Source organism: Heterodontus francisci, chromosome 20 (genome assembly GCF_036365525.1).
Source record: "Heterodontus francisci isolate sHetFra1 chromosome 20, sHetFra1.hap1, whole genome shotgun sequence".
Classification (NCBI taxonomy): domain Eukaryota; kingdom Metazoa; phylum Chordata; class Chondrichthyes; order Heterodontiformes; family Heterodontidae; genus Heterodontus; species Heterodontus francisci.
This window is the reverse complement of record NC_090390.1, coordinates 22,630,880-22,647,881: the sequence shown is the minus strand read 5'-3', so window position 1 is coordinate 22,647,881 and position 17,002 is coordinate 22,630,880. Positions and strand designations below refer to the sequence as shown.

Genomic DNA, 17,002 nt, shown 5'->3' with positions numbered 1-17,002 from the left:
ACACACACACACATTAAAAAAAAATGGTTAACCGGTTTTAAAAGGATGTTTTGGTTTACAACTGTTTCTTAGGAATAAAATAACTAGGTTGTAATGTTCTGGTAGGATATTCCTGGTCGGTGAGGTGTCCCAGAGTCAAATAGTCAGATGCCACTTGAAGTCTTTCCATGCGAGGTTGATGGGTAGGCTTTCAAGGCATTTTGTCTGCAGCAGGCATTACACAAATCTTTCAGCAAAGGGGTGTAGCAAAAGGTCTGTTTGGGTTTTGAAATAGCAGTCTAGCAATAGAAGCTTTCTTGAAATTTCAGGATCTCCCAAAACACAGAAGGTAACAGGAACCACTCAAGGCAGAAATTTTCCAGAGACTGCAGGCAATAGGAATTTGTTACCTTTCAAATTGCAGGGCTTCCTCTCTGCAAAGCAGTTTTCCTTCACAAAGAGCAGCAACTCCTCTTTTCCTGGGTCTTTTCTCTCTCCAGGTAGACCACAGCTGCACCTTAAATGTAGGATTTCATTCCAAGAGAGGCAAGTCTTCCTTTTTAGAGAGTTCTTTTTCTCTGGTCTGCAAGCACGTCCCAGCTAGTTTTTACTGCCTCCTGCCTGTCCAGCCCACTGGTCTCACAATGCAGAAGTAAAACCAAAACGCTAACAATAAGTCATGTGACCTGTCACCTCTCTGCTGAGTTGTTTGGAGCAAGTGCCTTGCAGTCTGTCCCACTCAGTTCAAACACCAAGTTTCAGCATTCAATGTTCACAGAAAAATACTTTTTCTCAGTTTTAAAAACACACAGAATTCTTGGTTTTCAATAAAAAAAAAAACTCGTGACATCTGTCACTGGGAAAATGCTACGATCCATTATTAAGGGAGTAGTATCAGGACAGTTTGAAAATCATAATGCTATCAGGCAGAGTCAACATGGTTTTATGGAAGGGAAATTGTGTGAAATTCATTAGAGTTCTTTGAGGATGCAACAAGTAGGGTGGATAAAAATAAGATGCCACATGAAAGGTTACTATGTAAGAGCTCATGGTGTTGAGGTAATATATTAAAATGGATAGGATTAGCTAACAGGAAACAGAGTGTCAGGATAAATGGGGCATTTACAAGTTGGCAAACTGTAACTTGTGGGGTGCCACAGGGATCAGTGCTGGGGCCTCAGCTATTTACAAGGCATATTAATGAAGTTGATGAAGGGACGGAGCGTATTGTAGCCAAATTTTTACAAAGATAGGTAGGAAAGCAACTTGTGAGGAGGACACAAAATGTCTGCAAAGAGATTATAGATAAAGTGAGTGGGCAAAAATTTGGCAGATGGAGTATAATGTGGGAAAATTTGAGGTTGTCCACTTTGGCAGAAAGAATAGAAAAGCAGCATATTATTTACATGGAGAGAGACTGGTGAATGCTTGCGTACAGAGGGACCTGGGTGTTCTGTACATGAATCTCAAAAGTTAGCATGCAGGTACAGCAAGTAATTAGGAAAGCAAATGCATTTATTGCAAGGGGGATGGAGTATAAAAGTAGGGAAGTCTTGTTACAACTGTACAGGGCATTAGTGAGACCGCACTTACTACATGTAGTTTTGGTCTCCTTACTTAAGAAGGGATATACTTGCATTGGAAGCAATTCAGCGAATGTTTACTAGGCTGATTCCTGGGTTGAAGCGATCATCTTATGAGGAAAGTTTGAACAGGTTGGGCCTATACTCATTGGAGTTTCGAAGAACGAGAGGTGATCTTATTGAAACATATAAGTTTCTGAGGGGGCTTGACAGGGTAGATGCTGAATGTTTCCCCTTGTGGGGGATTCTAGAACTAGGGGACCCAGTTTCAAAATGAGGGGTCTCCCTTTTAAGAGAGATGAGGAGGAATTTCTTCTCTCAGAGGGGTGTTAACCTTTGGAATTCTCTTACCCAGAGAGCAGTGTTAGGTGGGTCATTGAACATATTCGAGGCTGAGTTTAGATTTTTGATCTACAAGGGAGTCAAGAGTTATGGGGCAGGCAAGAAAGTGGAGTTAAGGCCCCGATCAGATCAGCCATGATCTTATTGAATGGTGAAGCAGGCTCGAGGGGCCAAATGACCTACTCCTGCTCCTATTTCTTGGGTTATGTCTGCAGCACAAGAAAATAAAGCTGAAATCAGAACTGACTGAAAACTCACATTATCTTCTGTGTTTTAAAAACATTTGGATCCATATTAAAATTTATTTTTTCTCCTTTTTCCCCCAAATTTAGTGAGACTCAAGCACAGCTCATTACCCGATGAAGGTAAAATAGCGATTGCAATCCCAAATCTGGGATTCCATAAGCAAAATTGAAAACAGCAAGAAGAATGTGGGACTACAAACTCTAATGTAATCCAAAATACAAGGGTGTACAACTATAAATACAGAAGAAACTTCCAAGGTATGCAAGATATAAAAATGTTCTATACAGAAGGCATACCACTGCTTAAGACCTTTTCAAAATTATCTTAATTGTATGATAATAAACAGATCCTAAAAAGAAATTAATAGCTTGTGAAGTATTTTCTTAAATCCCAGCATGATTAATAGCAGATTCAAACATAAATTCACCAACAGACAAAACATGTAAATTCAGATATTTGATAAAATCAATTTTATTGGAAAATGTAAAACCCCTTTCAATTTCACCGTACAAAGCTGTAACACTTGTATTTTAACAAACTGAAGCAAGCTATGTTTTAAAAAAATACATAATTGAATGTATATATTTATGTATTTACATAGAATATCAACTTTCTTAGTAATGTAATTTTTCTTGCAAAAGTTCACCATAACAAATTTAACAAGACAACTTTTCTGAATAAATTACAACTTTCTAAATGTTTAAATTCTACAATGAATAATTAATAAAAAGCTGATGTGTATAGTATACGCATCCAGTCATTTCCTGTATAGTAAGGAACTTCAGAATGTGTCGTTATTTGGCAGTACTTTCAGATATGACGTGGATAGCTGTGCGATTCAGCAATTAAACAAAAAATTAGGCATAGCTGGTAGTCGCATCTGCCTTCTCACAGTAACTGTCTCAATGTAGTGAAAATATCCATTTTAGCCACCTAAACTGTACAAATATGTTTACATTAGATCTACAATATGGCATAAAAGTTTGTAACATTTTGTCCAAAAATAAATATTTTTAATTTTAAAATGTACAATATAATACATGGAACAGCACAGTGCTAGTTTCCTGCATATTGTTAATAGCTACATTTTGTCTTTTATAATTACATTAATTTTGATGCATTGGCCAATTTATTACAGTAGTCACAAGACAGTTGTAACCACGATTACAAATTTCCTTGGCACTGCTGATGTATCTTTTTAAACAAATGATCATGTAAAGTCACCAAATATGACTACCATTATGCATTCGACATCTTTTCTTCATGCATTCTCAGAGTTCCCACAGCATCTTTAACTGAATGGTAAATTATATTTTTTACCTGCAAAGAAATTGAGACATTAGAGAACCAATTATAGTAAACAATTTAAGTACTAAATAACAGCCATCATAAAAAAAAGTAAAAAACATGGCTAGTGTAAATTTGGAGCTTTACAAAATTTGGAGGATTATATTAGGGCAATTGATTCATGAAGTATATTAATTAGGCTCAATTTAAAAAATATTACAATCCAGGGTTTCTCCTGTAACAAAACCCATGTTACTTTTATGAAGCAAAAGATGAACAGTTGACTGAAATAATTGGTTTTCAGGCTGTCATAATTTAAGTCCGTCTTCTATGCATCACACTGTGTCAGCAAGGATCCTGTTTATCTTGCATCACAACTGAAAAAGGATAAGAGGGGAAAAAGTGTGACAGGGTGAGTTTATGTTTTATAAAATGAATATTTTTGTAGTTTACGGCCAGTACTACAACAATGAAGTTACACAGGATATTAGAGTAGCTTCATTATTGTAATATTAGTGTGCATTTTAGTACAGTGTGTGAAGAGCACAATTGTATGGCTCATGGTGACAGTTATTTCTCTGAAGCTGCCAACAGCTTTGGGTTCAATGCCTGAAACACAAGGTAACACACAGCACTATATTTTGCTGTCCTGATTAAACCTGTTATACAAACATGGGCATTGCAGTCGTCAGGGGTGAATGCTCTGGGATATGGACTTCAACCAAAGTAAATGCCATTCCATAACTGACATTATTATTCCAGTCTCTCCACCAATAGATTCTCTACACACAGCTCCTTTAAGTACCCTGGACCAGAGCCAATGAAAACTATCCAGTTGAGGCAGAAAGTGGTGGGAAGCAGGTGGATCAATTTGTTTACCTGAAAATGGGAAGTGTTAATGTAGCATTTTACTACCAACAGATGGCAATGTTGCATTATAAACCCGTGTTGTGGCTCCATTCCTGACACATTTAAATGGAGTTAGAACTTATTGTCAGCATTTAGCCTTGGTATGAATAAGCAATATTCTTGTTGGAAGTTACGAGCTAGATAATATTTTCAACTGGATAGATATATGGCAGGTAAAATTCAATACAGGTAAATGCAAGGTCTTAAACACAATGGAAAAAATGAGAGATGTAAAAAGAAAAAGAAAGACTTGCATTTCTATTTCACCTTCTACAACCTCAGGACATCCCGAAGTTTTACTTGACTGAAGTACTTTTGAAGTGTAGTCATCATGGTCATGTAGGAAACACAGCAGCCAATTTGCACAAAGCAAGATCCCACAAACAACTATGTGATAATGACCAGATAATCAGTTTTAATGGTGTTGTTTGAGGGATAAATATTGACCAGAAGACCGACATATATAATGAATGGTGTTGAACTAGCTAGGGAAGAAATTTAGAGAGATCTGGAAGGGTTGTGTAGAGCAGCAATCGAAACAAACAGTGCTAAAAGTGTGTTGTGCTCTGGTCAGACGGAACATTGAACTTTGTGTTCAGTTCTGGTTAATGGCACACAGGAAAGCTCCATGGTCTGGAGGCTGTGCAAATTTGGACCACAAGACTAACATCAAGTGTGAAGGAAAGAAAATTTAGAAAACCTGGACTCCAGCTCTGCAAGGAGGCAAATGAGAGGGAACCTTAGAGAGTGTGGACCTCACAACCATAAGATGAACAAGTGGAATTTTATCAATAGGTAATCCTGTACACTATTTCAGCTTAAATGTTAACTGCAAGTCAAGGGGACACTGGAATATCTAATAATGAGAACGCCAAGCACCTTGGAGCTCTGTAGTGGCTCGGTGCACAGTACGGAACGTTCCACTCATGTTTCCTTCTGAAGAGGAGAGAGAAGGGGAAGTCGTTTTCAAAAAGGTCTGAGCAGCAACAGTTACTTAAAAGTTTTTTTTAAAAATGAGGGATGCATATATGTTCCTGCCTTTCTCCTTGTTTGATTAGTGTTTGGAATGCACTATGCAAACGGACCCATTTGGCCTGCGTTTTTATGGCGGGGGAGGGTTCTTGGTTGAGGGAGCATGTCATATGTGCACGTGCTGATTCAGGACAGTTCAGCAGATATAATTGAAAGTGATTGCGCTATCCACAAGGATCCAGTGCAAGATATGGGAAAGGGGGGGAGGAAGAGTGAGAGAGGAAGAGTAAGTGCAAGGGAAAAAAGAGAGGGAGTAAGCGCAAGGGGGAAGGGGATGTAAGCACAGGGAGAAAGAGGGGGGTAAGCGCAAGGGGGAAGAGAGGATGTCACTGGGCAGGGAGCAGCACGAGGAGAGGGGCAGGGAAGTTTCACCCTTGCTTAAATAAGGGGAGGAATAGAGTCATAGAGAGATACAGCACTGAAACAGGCCCTGCGGTCCACCGAGTCTGTGCCGACCAACAACCACCCATTTATACTAATCCTACATTAATCCTATATTCCCTACCACCTACCTACACTAGGGGCAATTTACAACGGCCAATTTACCCATCGACCTGAAAGTCTTTGGCTGTGGGAGGAAACTGGAGCACCCGGCAGAAACCCACACGGTCACAGGGAGAACTTGCAAACTCCGCACAGGCAGTACCCAGAACTGAACCCGGGTCGCTGGAGCCATGAGGCTGCGGTGCTAACCACTGCGCCACTAAATCAGGAAACTACAGGTCAGTCAGCCTAAGTTTAGTTGTGGAGAAACTTTGAAAGACAATAATCCAGACAAAACTAACTAGCATTTAGAAAATTATGGGCTAATAATGAAAGTCAGCATGGATTTATTGAAGAAAGATAGTGTTAAGAGTTCCTTGAGATGGTTGATGAGGATGGTGCAGCTGATATTGCATATAGGGACTTTTAAAAATGCAATTGACAAAGTACAACATATTAGATTTGTCAGCAAAATTAAAGCCCATGGGATTATAGGGACAGTGGCAGTGTGGATACAAAACTTGGCTAAGGGACAGAAAGCAGACAGTAGGTGAATGGCTGCTTTTCAAACAGGGAGAAAGTACATAGTGGTGTTTCAATGGTCGGTATTCGGTCGACTGAATTTTAGTTTAAATCAATAATGTGGACTTGCGTATAGACAGGCGTAATTTCAAAGTCTACAGAAGATACGAAACTCGGAAATATAGTAAACAATAAGGCAGTAATAGACTGGTGAAATGTATCACTTCACACTTCTTTATTTTAATTTTATTTTATTTAGAGATACAGCACTGAAACAGGCCCTTCGGCCCACCGAGTCTGTGCCGACCAACAACCACCCATTTATACTAATCCTACATTAATCCCATATTCCCTATCAGATCCCCCCCATTCTCCTACCACCTACCTACACTAGGGGCAATTTACAATGGCCAATTTACCTATCAACCTGCGAGTCTTTAGCTGTGGGAGGAAACCGGAGCACCCGGCGGAAACCCACGCGGTCACAGGGAGAACTTGCAAAGTCCGCACAGGCAGTAACCGGAACTGAACCCGGGTCGCTAGAGTTGTGAGGCTGCAGTGCTAACCACTGCGCCGCCCATTCTCTGCATACAAAGAATGAGGAGAGGCAATATGAACAAAATGGTACAATTTTAAAGGGGGTACAGAAAGAGAGAGACCTGGGGGTGTATATACACAAATCTTTGAAAGTGACTGGACAATTTGAGAAGGCTGTTAAAAAGGCCTATGGGATTCTTGGCTTTATTAATAGAGGAATAGAATACAAAAGCATGGAAGTTGTGCTAAACTTTTATAAACGCTGGTCAGGCCTCAGCTGGAGAATTGTGTTCAATTCTGGACACCATACTTTAAGAAGAATGTCAAGGCTGTCGAGAGGATGCAGAAGGGATTTATTGGAATGATACCAGGGATGAGGGACTTCAGTTATATGGAGAGTCTAGAGAAACTGGTGCCGTTCTCCTTAGAGCAAAGAAGGTTAAGAAGAAAATTGATAGAAAAGTTTTGAAAAGGTATATACTTTTCCAGTGGCAAAAGGGTCAGTAGCCAAAGGACACAAATTTAAGATGATTGGCAAAGAATCAGAGGTGACATGTGAAAACCACTTTTATTTAAACAAAGTTATGATGATCTGGAATGCACTGCCTGAAAGGGTGGTGGAAGCAGTTTCAACAGCAACATTCAAAAGAGAATTGGACAAATACTTGAAGGGAAAAACTTAAAAGGGCTATTGTGGATAACTCTACCAAAGAGCCAGCACAGGGACAATGGGCTAAATAGTTCCCTTCTGTGCTGTTCCATCCTATGATACCAAGACGTGAATTGCATTTATTTAGCTGTAGTCTGTGTAAGGCGTTTTCTACAGAAATTAGTGCATGTGGCTAGAACAGTGTAGCTACAGCCACACCTGTGGCTAGTCAGTGAATTCTACTGGTCAAAACTGTTGTAAACCAAGTACCTGTGCAAACTAAGTACTGTATCTGAAAGCATAAAAGAATTAATGTACAATTCCAGTGATAAGAATAAAATTATATATTTTTGTGGGGTGGGGAGGAAGATGGGGGGGGGAAACAGAGGCACCTTACTCTTCCATGTCCCAGACATCAGATGTCAGGATTCAGCCTGGTACAGCTATTAGGCCACTGCTCATACACCCTTTATAATTTAGCTAAAGTAACAAAAAATAGAGTTTATTAAATAAGCGAAAGTACAAACGAAGACCCCAATAAGCAACACAATGCCTATTTAACATTCATTGATCTCAAGTCCAATTTACTCTTCCTTTTTAAGGAAACGATATTTCTCTTAACCCTTAGTTGGAACCGACTAGTCAACTGGTCTGAATCAGGAAAGTCAATACCTGCAGTTTATCCTCATAGTTTATCTCATGTTTTGACTGGTGTCTCAGTTCCTGTGTCAGATGGAAAGATTGCACTGTGTGCTCTGGTGACACAAAGTCTTCCGAGACCTGAATGCAACTATAAATACTCTGCATCTGAAAAGGATAAAATAAAAGTGTTCGATGAGCACGCCATACACAATAATTAAATTATACACAAGTGTGACTTAGCAACACAAACTGTTCTTTAATAAAAATACAATTAATTGTTTAAGGGTAACATGTCACACACGTGAAGAGTACAGAAATGTTGATCATGCCCCCATTTTGGAAAAAGCCAACTGACATTAAACTACTAAATGAAGATGTACATTTGTTACAGTCTGAGCGAGAGATTGCTTGAGGTTTACTAATGAAACTGCTGTGTTTTGAGTTCTATCCTCAAAATGAGGAGACACCCATAAACTTAAGATGAGTACCTGCATTGTCTCACAGCTGGAGAACAACATGGAGTGGGAGAGGGAGCATCCAGTTGTGATTCATGTAGAAACCAACAATACAGTAGATCTAGGAATGAGATTCTGCTGAGAGTTTGAGTAGCTGGAGTCGAAATTAAAATCCAGAACATCACAGGTAATAATCACTGGATTGTTACCTGAGCCGTGTGCAAATTGGCATTGGGACAAACAGATTAGAAGGTTAACTTCATGGCCGAAAGGGTGATGTGCGAAGAAGGGGTTTCGATACATGGGGCACTAACACCAGTTCTGGGAAAAGAGGGAGTTGTTCTGTTGGAATGGGTTCCACTTAAACTGGGCTGGGACCAGTGTCCTGATGAATCGAATAACTAGAGTGGTAGATAGGGCTTTAAACTAAGGAAGTGGGGAATGGGAGAATTCAGGAAAGGGTAAATTCAAAAGCAGCAACAGAAATGTCAAGAATGTACAGCAGAGTGGCGATTTGGGTTAAAAAATAAGTAGAGTGGGTCAGGAAGTGACAGAGAGCTTAACAAAGGTAATGGGCATTAGAGACTACGGTGACATCAGGAAAAATAGGAAAAAAAGCTAAAAGTAAAATCTCTATCTGAATGCACAAAGCATTTACAACAAAATATATGAATTAATGGCACAGATAGAAATAAATGGGTTTGATCTCATAGTCATTATGGAGATGGGGTTGTAGAGTGGCCTAAATTGGGAACTAAATATTCCAGGAAACTTGACTTTTAGAAGGGATAGGCAGAGTTAGCATGGATTTATGACAGGGAAGTTATGCTTGACAGATCTGCTAGCTGTAACTAGCAAAGTAGATAAGAGGAAGCCAATGGATGTGGTGTATTTGAATTTTCAAAAAACATTCAATAAGATAGCACACACAAGAGGATATTGCACAAAATTTGAGTTCATGGGATTGGAGAAAATATATTAGCATGATTTGAGGATTGGTCAACAGACAGAAGAGATTGGGAATAAACAGTAAGTCATTTTTGGGTTGGCATGCTGTAACGAGTGGGGTACCGCGAGGATCAGTGCTTAGGCCTCAGCTCGCTACAATCTATATTAATGACTTAGTTGAGGGTACTGAATGTAATGTGTATAAGTTTGCTAAAATACAAAGTTAGGAGGGAAAGTAAGCTGTGAGGAGGATGCAAAGAGGCTGCAGAGGGACAGGGATAGACAGGTTAAGTGAGTTGACAAGAACATGGCAGGTGGAATATAATGTGGAGAAGTGTGAAGTTATCCATTTTGGTAGGAAAAATTCAAAAGCGGTATTGTTTTTAATGGTGAGAGACTGGGAAATGTTGGTATTCAGAGGAATCTGGGTGTCCTTGTACATGATTCACAAAGTGTTTACATACATATACAGCAATTAGGAAAGCAAATAGTGTTTACTCTTTAGAACAAAGGGATTCGAGTACAAGAGTTAAAAAGTCTTACAGCAATTGTACAGGGCCTTGGTGAGGCCACACCTGGAGTATTGTGTACAGTTTTGGTCTCCTTACTTAAAAAGGTTATATTTGTCTTTGAGGGAGTGCAATAAAGGTTCACTGGACTGATTCCCAGGATGAGGAGCTTGTGCTATGTAGAGAGATTGAATATACTGTGCCGATATTTGCTAAAGATTAGAAGGATGAGGTGATCTGATTAAGAGGGTTGACAGGTTAGATGCTGGGAGGATGTTTCCACTAGCAGGGAAGTCTAGAAATAGGGTCGCAGAATAAGAGGTCACTATTTAGGACTGAAACAAGGAGAAATTTCTTCACTCAGAGTTGTGAATGTTTGGAATTCTCCACCCCAGAGAGTTGAGTATATTCAAGACAGAGATTGATTGATTTTTGGCTTTGAAAGGATTGAAAATATATGGGGATAGTGCAGGTAGAAGATCTGCCATGATCTTCGTGAATGGCAGAGCAGGCTCAGAGGGCTGAATAGTCTACTCTTACTCCTTATGTTCTAAGGTGCATTGGCAGAGACTGTCCTGAATTACCTGACGCAGTGCCCCTGCTGGTATTAAGACTGCATCACCCAAGAACTGGAAGATGGACCAGCTGCGTATTTCACATTCTTCATAGAGCCTCCGGCGCAGTTTCTTGTTCAAATAACATGTCTGATCATGGATTGGATCATGTTCAATTGATTCATGACCCTCTTCCTCATTAACCTTTTTGATGGGGGGGCACAACGGAGAAATAAAGTTTCTATCATCCATGTGTTATACTCAGGTTGTCAAATACATCTCCAATAAGTAAAAAAAGATTCTTGTCCTAGGCCAGTCCTGATTTCACAGGAAACTATTCGTGCTTTGACACACATTAGCTAACACAGAAGCAAAGTGAATACAACTTCTCCATGAAATATATATTTATAAATGGATAGGAAATGTGGCACTCACGGGGTCATTATAGCAAGCCATCTTATTCTAATAAAATTCCCTTTCGAATGAAAGGCTTGAAAAGCATCAAACATTGCAGTTACAATCAGGAGTTAATTCTTCAATATCTCACAATAAGGTGATTCTACTTTATGGTCCATTATTTCAATAGAAATGGAAAGGAACCAATGCAAATTTCTTCTGTCTATAGAACTATAAAATCTGGCCCATTTCCAAAACCATCCAACATTGCTGACCTTTTGGTTCTGTACTACAACAGTTTAAATTCTTCCACTGCAAATGACTGCACTTTCCCCTAAAGTGTTATGCTTACCTTTTGTAGAAACTCCCTTATTTTGTTTGTATCTTTGGCTGAAAAAATGTGCCACAAAGCACCTGGAGTCTCATCACCATCCTTCAATCTTTTCTTGGTGTTTTCATCAATTTCATCATCCTCAATTTTCTTCAAGATAGCTGGAAAAACATGATATGGGCATTTTTGCTTATGTTCCATTGCCACAAACTTGGCGATTTTATGTTAAGCATGTGGCATTGAAAAGAACTTCACAAACTTGCAACAACAGATGATTAAAATGATTCCAATGATTTAAACAAGATACTTTACCTAGCACATGCCCAGTTTCCCTCTTTCAATCCAAATACATTTCTATATACAATAAATTATCTCCAAGTCAACAAATCCAACCAAAGATGTAAGAAAACATTTCTTCAGAGACAAATATTTTTTGGAGAACAAGTGTGCAAATTCTAACTGATATAAAACTCTCTGACCTTGGGGGTGATTTCATTTTATTAGTTTTCCCTATAAACTGCTGCGACAACATATAGTTAAAGCAAGATGGTATGGAGGGAGTACTTTCAGTACAACATTTTTACCATCCGCAAAGTATTAAAAAGTGAGCTACAGGTCTTCTACCTTGAGGGAGCTATCAATACTTCTTACTCCTCTGAGACCTGCCACTTTCCCTTACACCACAAAATTACTCTGATAATTTAAGTTCCAGGATGTGTCCGGGGAGTGGCTCATTACGGTAATACAGAAATTGGAGTTCAGGAATTGGCTGAATTCTAATCTAGAAGCAGTTAGCAGTGCTGTTGCATATTTGGCTCAATGGGCAAGGATTTGTGGCTGATAATACTCCACAGGTTTTATATTCTAGGATGTGGGCATCACTGGCAAGACCAGAATTTCTTGCCCATCCCTAATTGCCCTTGACAACTGAGTGGCTTGCTCGGCCATTTCAGAGAGTAGTTAAAAGTCACATGAAGGGCAGACCAGGTAAGGACAGCAGATTTTCTTCCCTAAAGGACATTAGGGAGCCAGATGGGTTTTTTCGACAATCGATGGTATTGAGACCAGCTTTCAATTCCAGATTTTTATTAATTAATTGACTTTAAATTCCACCAGCTGCCGCGGTGGGATTTGAACCCGTGTTCCCAGGCCTCTGCATTGCTAGGTTAGTGACATTGCCACTATACCATAGTCTCCCCTATATGCTCCTAAAACTACCTTTTGCTCCTTCAAAAATCATCTTATGATTAAGTTGACAAAAATGCAACGAAATAATAATGGAATAGTGATGACTACACTAATTTGAAATAAGGCTTGGAACAATCCATGATGATCATCATTACCCCTCTTCTAAGTGACTAATAACTGCATGCCAAACCACACAGAGTGAGAACTTCAGTCTAATTCAGTGTCCAAAGTAATCATCACTGATGGCCATTCTCTCTGATTCTAAAATAATTAGGTTAGTGATGCCCAAATTAACAGGCACAATATTAAAGTTCAGGTAAAGGCAGGAAGTGGGTCAACAAAATCAGAGACCATTCCTTGACGTCTACATTTAAGATTATTGTAATACTAAAATAATTCCTTCAATGCAGTGAGAACTGACCAGGATGATGTCCATCAGGAGGAGCAGGAAAGAGTGCTCACTGATTTAACGTACGGTTGACCCGGTCATCAACTTATCTTGTTGATGAAAGGGACTATTTTGGCATGCTCTCCCCTCTCTCTCTGCCCCTCCCCTTCCCCAATATGCTTGTCTTTCCTTAACTTGGAAGAGAAAGACCGGTGTTAGTTCTGATAATGCATGCTGCTCCTAGTTACAAGATAAAGTATGCCATAAAAGGAAGATTAGTTGGATGAGTTACAAAACTAGTTACTGCTTCTAAGACCCTTTCTTGATAATCCCCAATTTATAAAGAAAGAAATCGCATTTTCATAACACCTTATTGTGCTCCAAGACATCCCAAAGCACTTCAAGGCCTATGAATTACTTTTGAAATGTCGTTACTGTTCTAGGACCAGCTTGAAAAGTAACTGAATTTAAGTATATCATATTGCCCTCCCCCTGTCAGAGTGCAGGATCTGACCACGAGTGACTGGGAAACCACTGTGTAGATGGGTTACATTTGGAAACAAGAATTGATATAAATCAAAAATACTTTTGGAGGAATTAAATATTGTTAAATTCTCAACTATAAGTCCAAGACAAATGCAATGCTGTGAGAGAAATGTGTCTCACTCATACAAAGAGCACAAATTCACAACTGTTACAATGTGAGGAAATTAGTGAGATCTAAGCAGCTGCATTTTCCAATCATGGATTATGAATGGGCAGAATATCCAGCTTAATAAGGTACACAATGGAAGGAAAATCATGTACTCGGCTAATGCAACATGATCTTAAAGGGGCAATCACAGGAAGTGGAGTGGAATTAGTTTTCAAACTTATATCAAATGAACCTGTGAGCAGGCTCAACTGTACTGCCAAGTTGCTATCAACAGCAGCTTCCCACATCAACTGAATTAGTTGATACCAGAGTTGGGGCTTCATCACGTTATGTTATTAATGTTACTATAATGTTCATGGTACCAACTGGATGAAATGGAAAATAATCTTTCTTTGCATCTGCATTCAAAGTTGGAATCTATATGCAAATGTCTTTATGGTCCCCTATTTCCTGGAAATCAGAACTCAATCATTCAATCTGCATTTTAAATTTTATATATAAAAGTACAAATTTTCCTTCAATGGCCCATATCAAATAGGTCATAATTACTGCTTTTATGTCTCAGACAGGTAACTCATCTCAACCTAATTTAAAACCAGCTATCAATCTAGAGTAGAAAAGGTAAAAGAAAGAAATATTTATTCTATTGATTATGAAACCCAGGCTGCCGTGTTTACCTACGTTACACAGTGACTACATCTCAAAACAGTAGCTCTTAATTTGCTATTAAGAGCTTTGAACATCCTGAGGTCATGAAAAACACTAAATAAATGCAAGTTTGTTCTTTCCTGAATCAGCGATATCTAAGATATGACATAGTGGTTTTTCAATTAAGGTTAAGAAGAAGCTCTCACTGTATTATGATCATGACACACAATGAATGGACAATATCTGATAGTCTGGGTCACGTGTATGTTTGCAGGTGTTACCAATGGTGTTCCTTGGTTAGCTGTTTAAGAGGCACGTTTAAATAGCAGACAAAAGGAACATTAACAGTTTGTTGTATAAACTTGGGAGTTCAAATGTTTACTTACTTGGTTAATCTGGTAATATTTAGTGTTTATAATCATTATTTCAAAGACTTAAGCAGAAAATCTAGGCTGATACCCCACTGCAGCACTGAGACAGTGTCACATTGTCAGAGGTGCCATTTTTCACATGCGATGCCAGTGAGGTCCCGTCTGCCCCCTCAGGTATTTCAGAGAGCAAATGCTGGAAATACTCAGCAGGTCTGGCAGCATCTGTGGAGAGAAAAGCAGAGTTAACGTTTCAGGTCAGTGACCCTTCATCAGAACTGGCAAATGTTAGAATTGTAATAGGTTTTAAGCAAATAAAGCGGGGGTGGGGCAAGGGATAACAAAAGGCAAGTTGTCGATAGGACAGAGAGTCACAGAGAATACTGACCGGAAGGTCATGGAGCAAAGGCATACAGTATGTTAATGGTGTGCTGAAAGACAAAGTGTTAGTGCAGAAAGGGTGTTAATTGACAGAAAAATGAACAGCCCTGGCCCAAAGCACAAACACGAAAAAAAACCCACCGGGTATGCACATGGTAAAAAAAAAATGAATTATGAAACAAACTGAAATAAAACAAATAAAAAAATAACTGAAAATAAAAAGGGGGGCCCGTCATGCTCTGAAATTATTCAACTCCATGTTCAGTCCGGCAGGCTGTAGCATGCCTAATCAGTAAATGAGATGCTGTTCCTCAAGCTTGTGTTGATGTTCACTAGAACACTGCAGCAAGCCCAGGACAGATATGTGGGCATGAGAGCAGGGGTGTGTGTTAAAATGGCAAGCAACCGGAAGCTCGGAGTCATGCTTTCGGACTGAGTGGAGGTGTTCTGCAAAGCGGTTACCCAATCTGCGTTTGGTCTCCCCAGTGTAGAGGAGACCGTATTTTGAGCAGTGAATAGAGTACAAGTAAATCGCTGCTTCACCTGAAAGGAGCGTTTGAGGCCTTGGATAGTGAGGAGAGAGGAAGTAAAGGGGAAAGTGTTACACCTCCTGCATGGGAAGGTGCTGTGGGAAAGGGACGATGTGCTGGGGGTAATGGAGGAGTGGACCAGGGTGTCGCAGAGGGAACGATCCCTTCAGAATGCTGACAGGGGAAGGGAAGATGAGTTTATTTTATTTCAATTTGTTTCATCATTCATTTTTTTTTACCATGTGCCACCCACTGTTTTTTTTCATGTTTGTGCTTTGGGTCAGGGCAGTTCATTTTTATGTCAATTAACACCCTTTCTGCACTAACGCTTTGTCTTTCAGCACACCATTAACATACCGTTTGCCTTTGCTCCATGACCTTCTGGTCAGTTATTCTCTGTGACTCTCTGTCCTAACAACACCTTGCCTTTTGTTATCTCTCGCCCAACCCCCGCTTTATTTGCTTAAAACCTATTACATTTCTAACATTGACCAATTCTGATGAAGGGTCACTGACCTGAAACATTAACTCTGCTTCTCTCTCCACAGATGCTGCCAGACCGGCTGAGTATTTCCAGCATTTCTTGTTTTTATTTCAGATTTCCAGGATCTGCAGTATTTTGCTTTTATTTGGGTCATTACCACATTGCTGTTTGCAGGACCTGGATGTGTGCAAATTGGCTGCCCCATTTCCTACATTACAACAGTGACTATAGTTCAAAAAGTACTTTTATTAGCTGTTAAGAACTTTGGGAAATCCCAATGACTATAATGGCACTATATGAACAGTCTTCCCATCATCTAAACGACACAGTAATTAATGACAATAACGCTACTTTTATACCTTCCATCCTTTAAAAATGTTTCCAGCTTTGTGTTTGCTGCTGCTCCAGTGTCACAACACCAAGATGGAACTTGCTGTAGGTAACCACAAGCATGAACCATCTCCTTAGGACCTGCGACACAGCATGTTGAAAGATAAATTTATCTTTTTTCTTTATTCGCTCCTGGGATGTGGGTGTCACTGGCTAGGCCAGTATTTATTGCCCATCCTTAATTGCCCTTGAGAAGGTGGTGGTGAGCTGCCTTCTTGAACCACTGCAGTCCATGTGGGGTAGGTACACCTCCAGTGCTGTTAGGAAGGGAGTTCCAGGATTTTGACCCAGCGACAGTGAAGGAATGGCGATATAGTTCCAAGTCAGGATAGTGTGTGGCTTGGAGGAGAGCTTGCGGGTGGTGGTATTCCCATGCATCTGCTGTCCTTGTCCATCTAGGTAGTAGAAGTCGCTGGTTTGGAAAGTGCTGTCAAAGGAGCCTTGGTGCATTGCTGCAGTGTATCTTGTAGATGGTACACAATGCTGCCACAGTGCGGCACAGTGGTTAGCACCGCAGCCTCACAGCTCCAGCGACCTGGGTTCAATTCTGGGTACTGCCTGTGTGG

General features: G+C 39.8%; 1 protein-coding gene across 8 annotated transcripts in view; it reads right to left on the bottom strand.

Annotated features, from left to right (window-relative positions):
- Positions 1-2,593: 2,593 nt before the first annotated feature.
- The window catches only part of jmjd1cb (jumonji domain containing 1Cb), a 412,655-nt gene continuing 398,246 nt past the window's right edge, over positions 2,594-17,002 (bottom strand). For 7 of the 8 annotated variants that reach the window (XM_068052431.1, XM_068052429.1, XM_068052433.1 and 4 more), the window contains 4 exons: positions 11,426-11,565; positions 10,708-10,881; positions 8,242-8,376; positions 2,594-3,470 (listed from right to left, as the gene is read on the bottom strand). In XM_068052431.1, the coding sequence (XP_067908532.1) occupies positions 3,390-3,470; positions 8,242-8,376; positions 10,708-10,881; positions 11,426-11,565 (530 nt within the window). In that variant the 3' untranslated portion in view covers positions 2,594-3,389. Of the gene's footprint in view, positions 3,471-3,506; positions 3,815-8,241; positions 8,377-10,707; positions 10,882-11,425; positions 11,566-17,002 lie in introns of those variants that run through there. The other variant, XM_068052430.1, reaches the window with a different exon arrangement.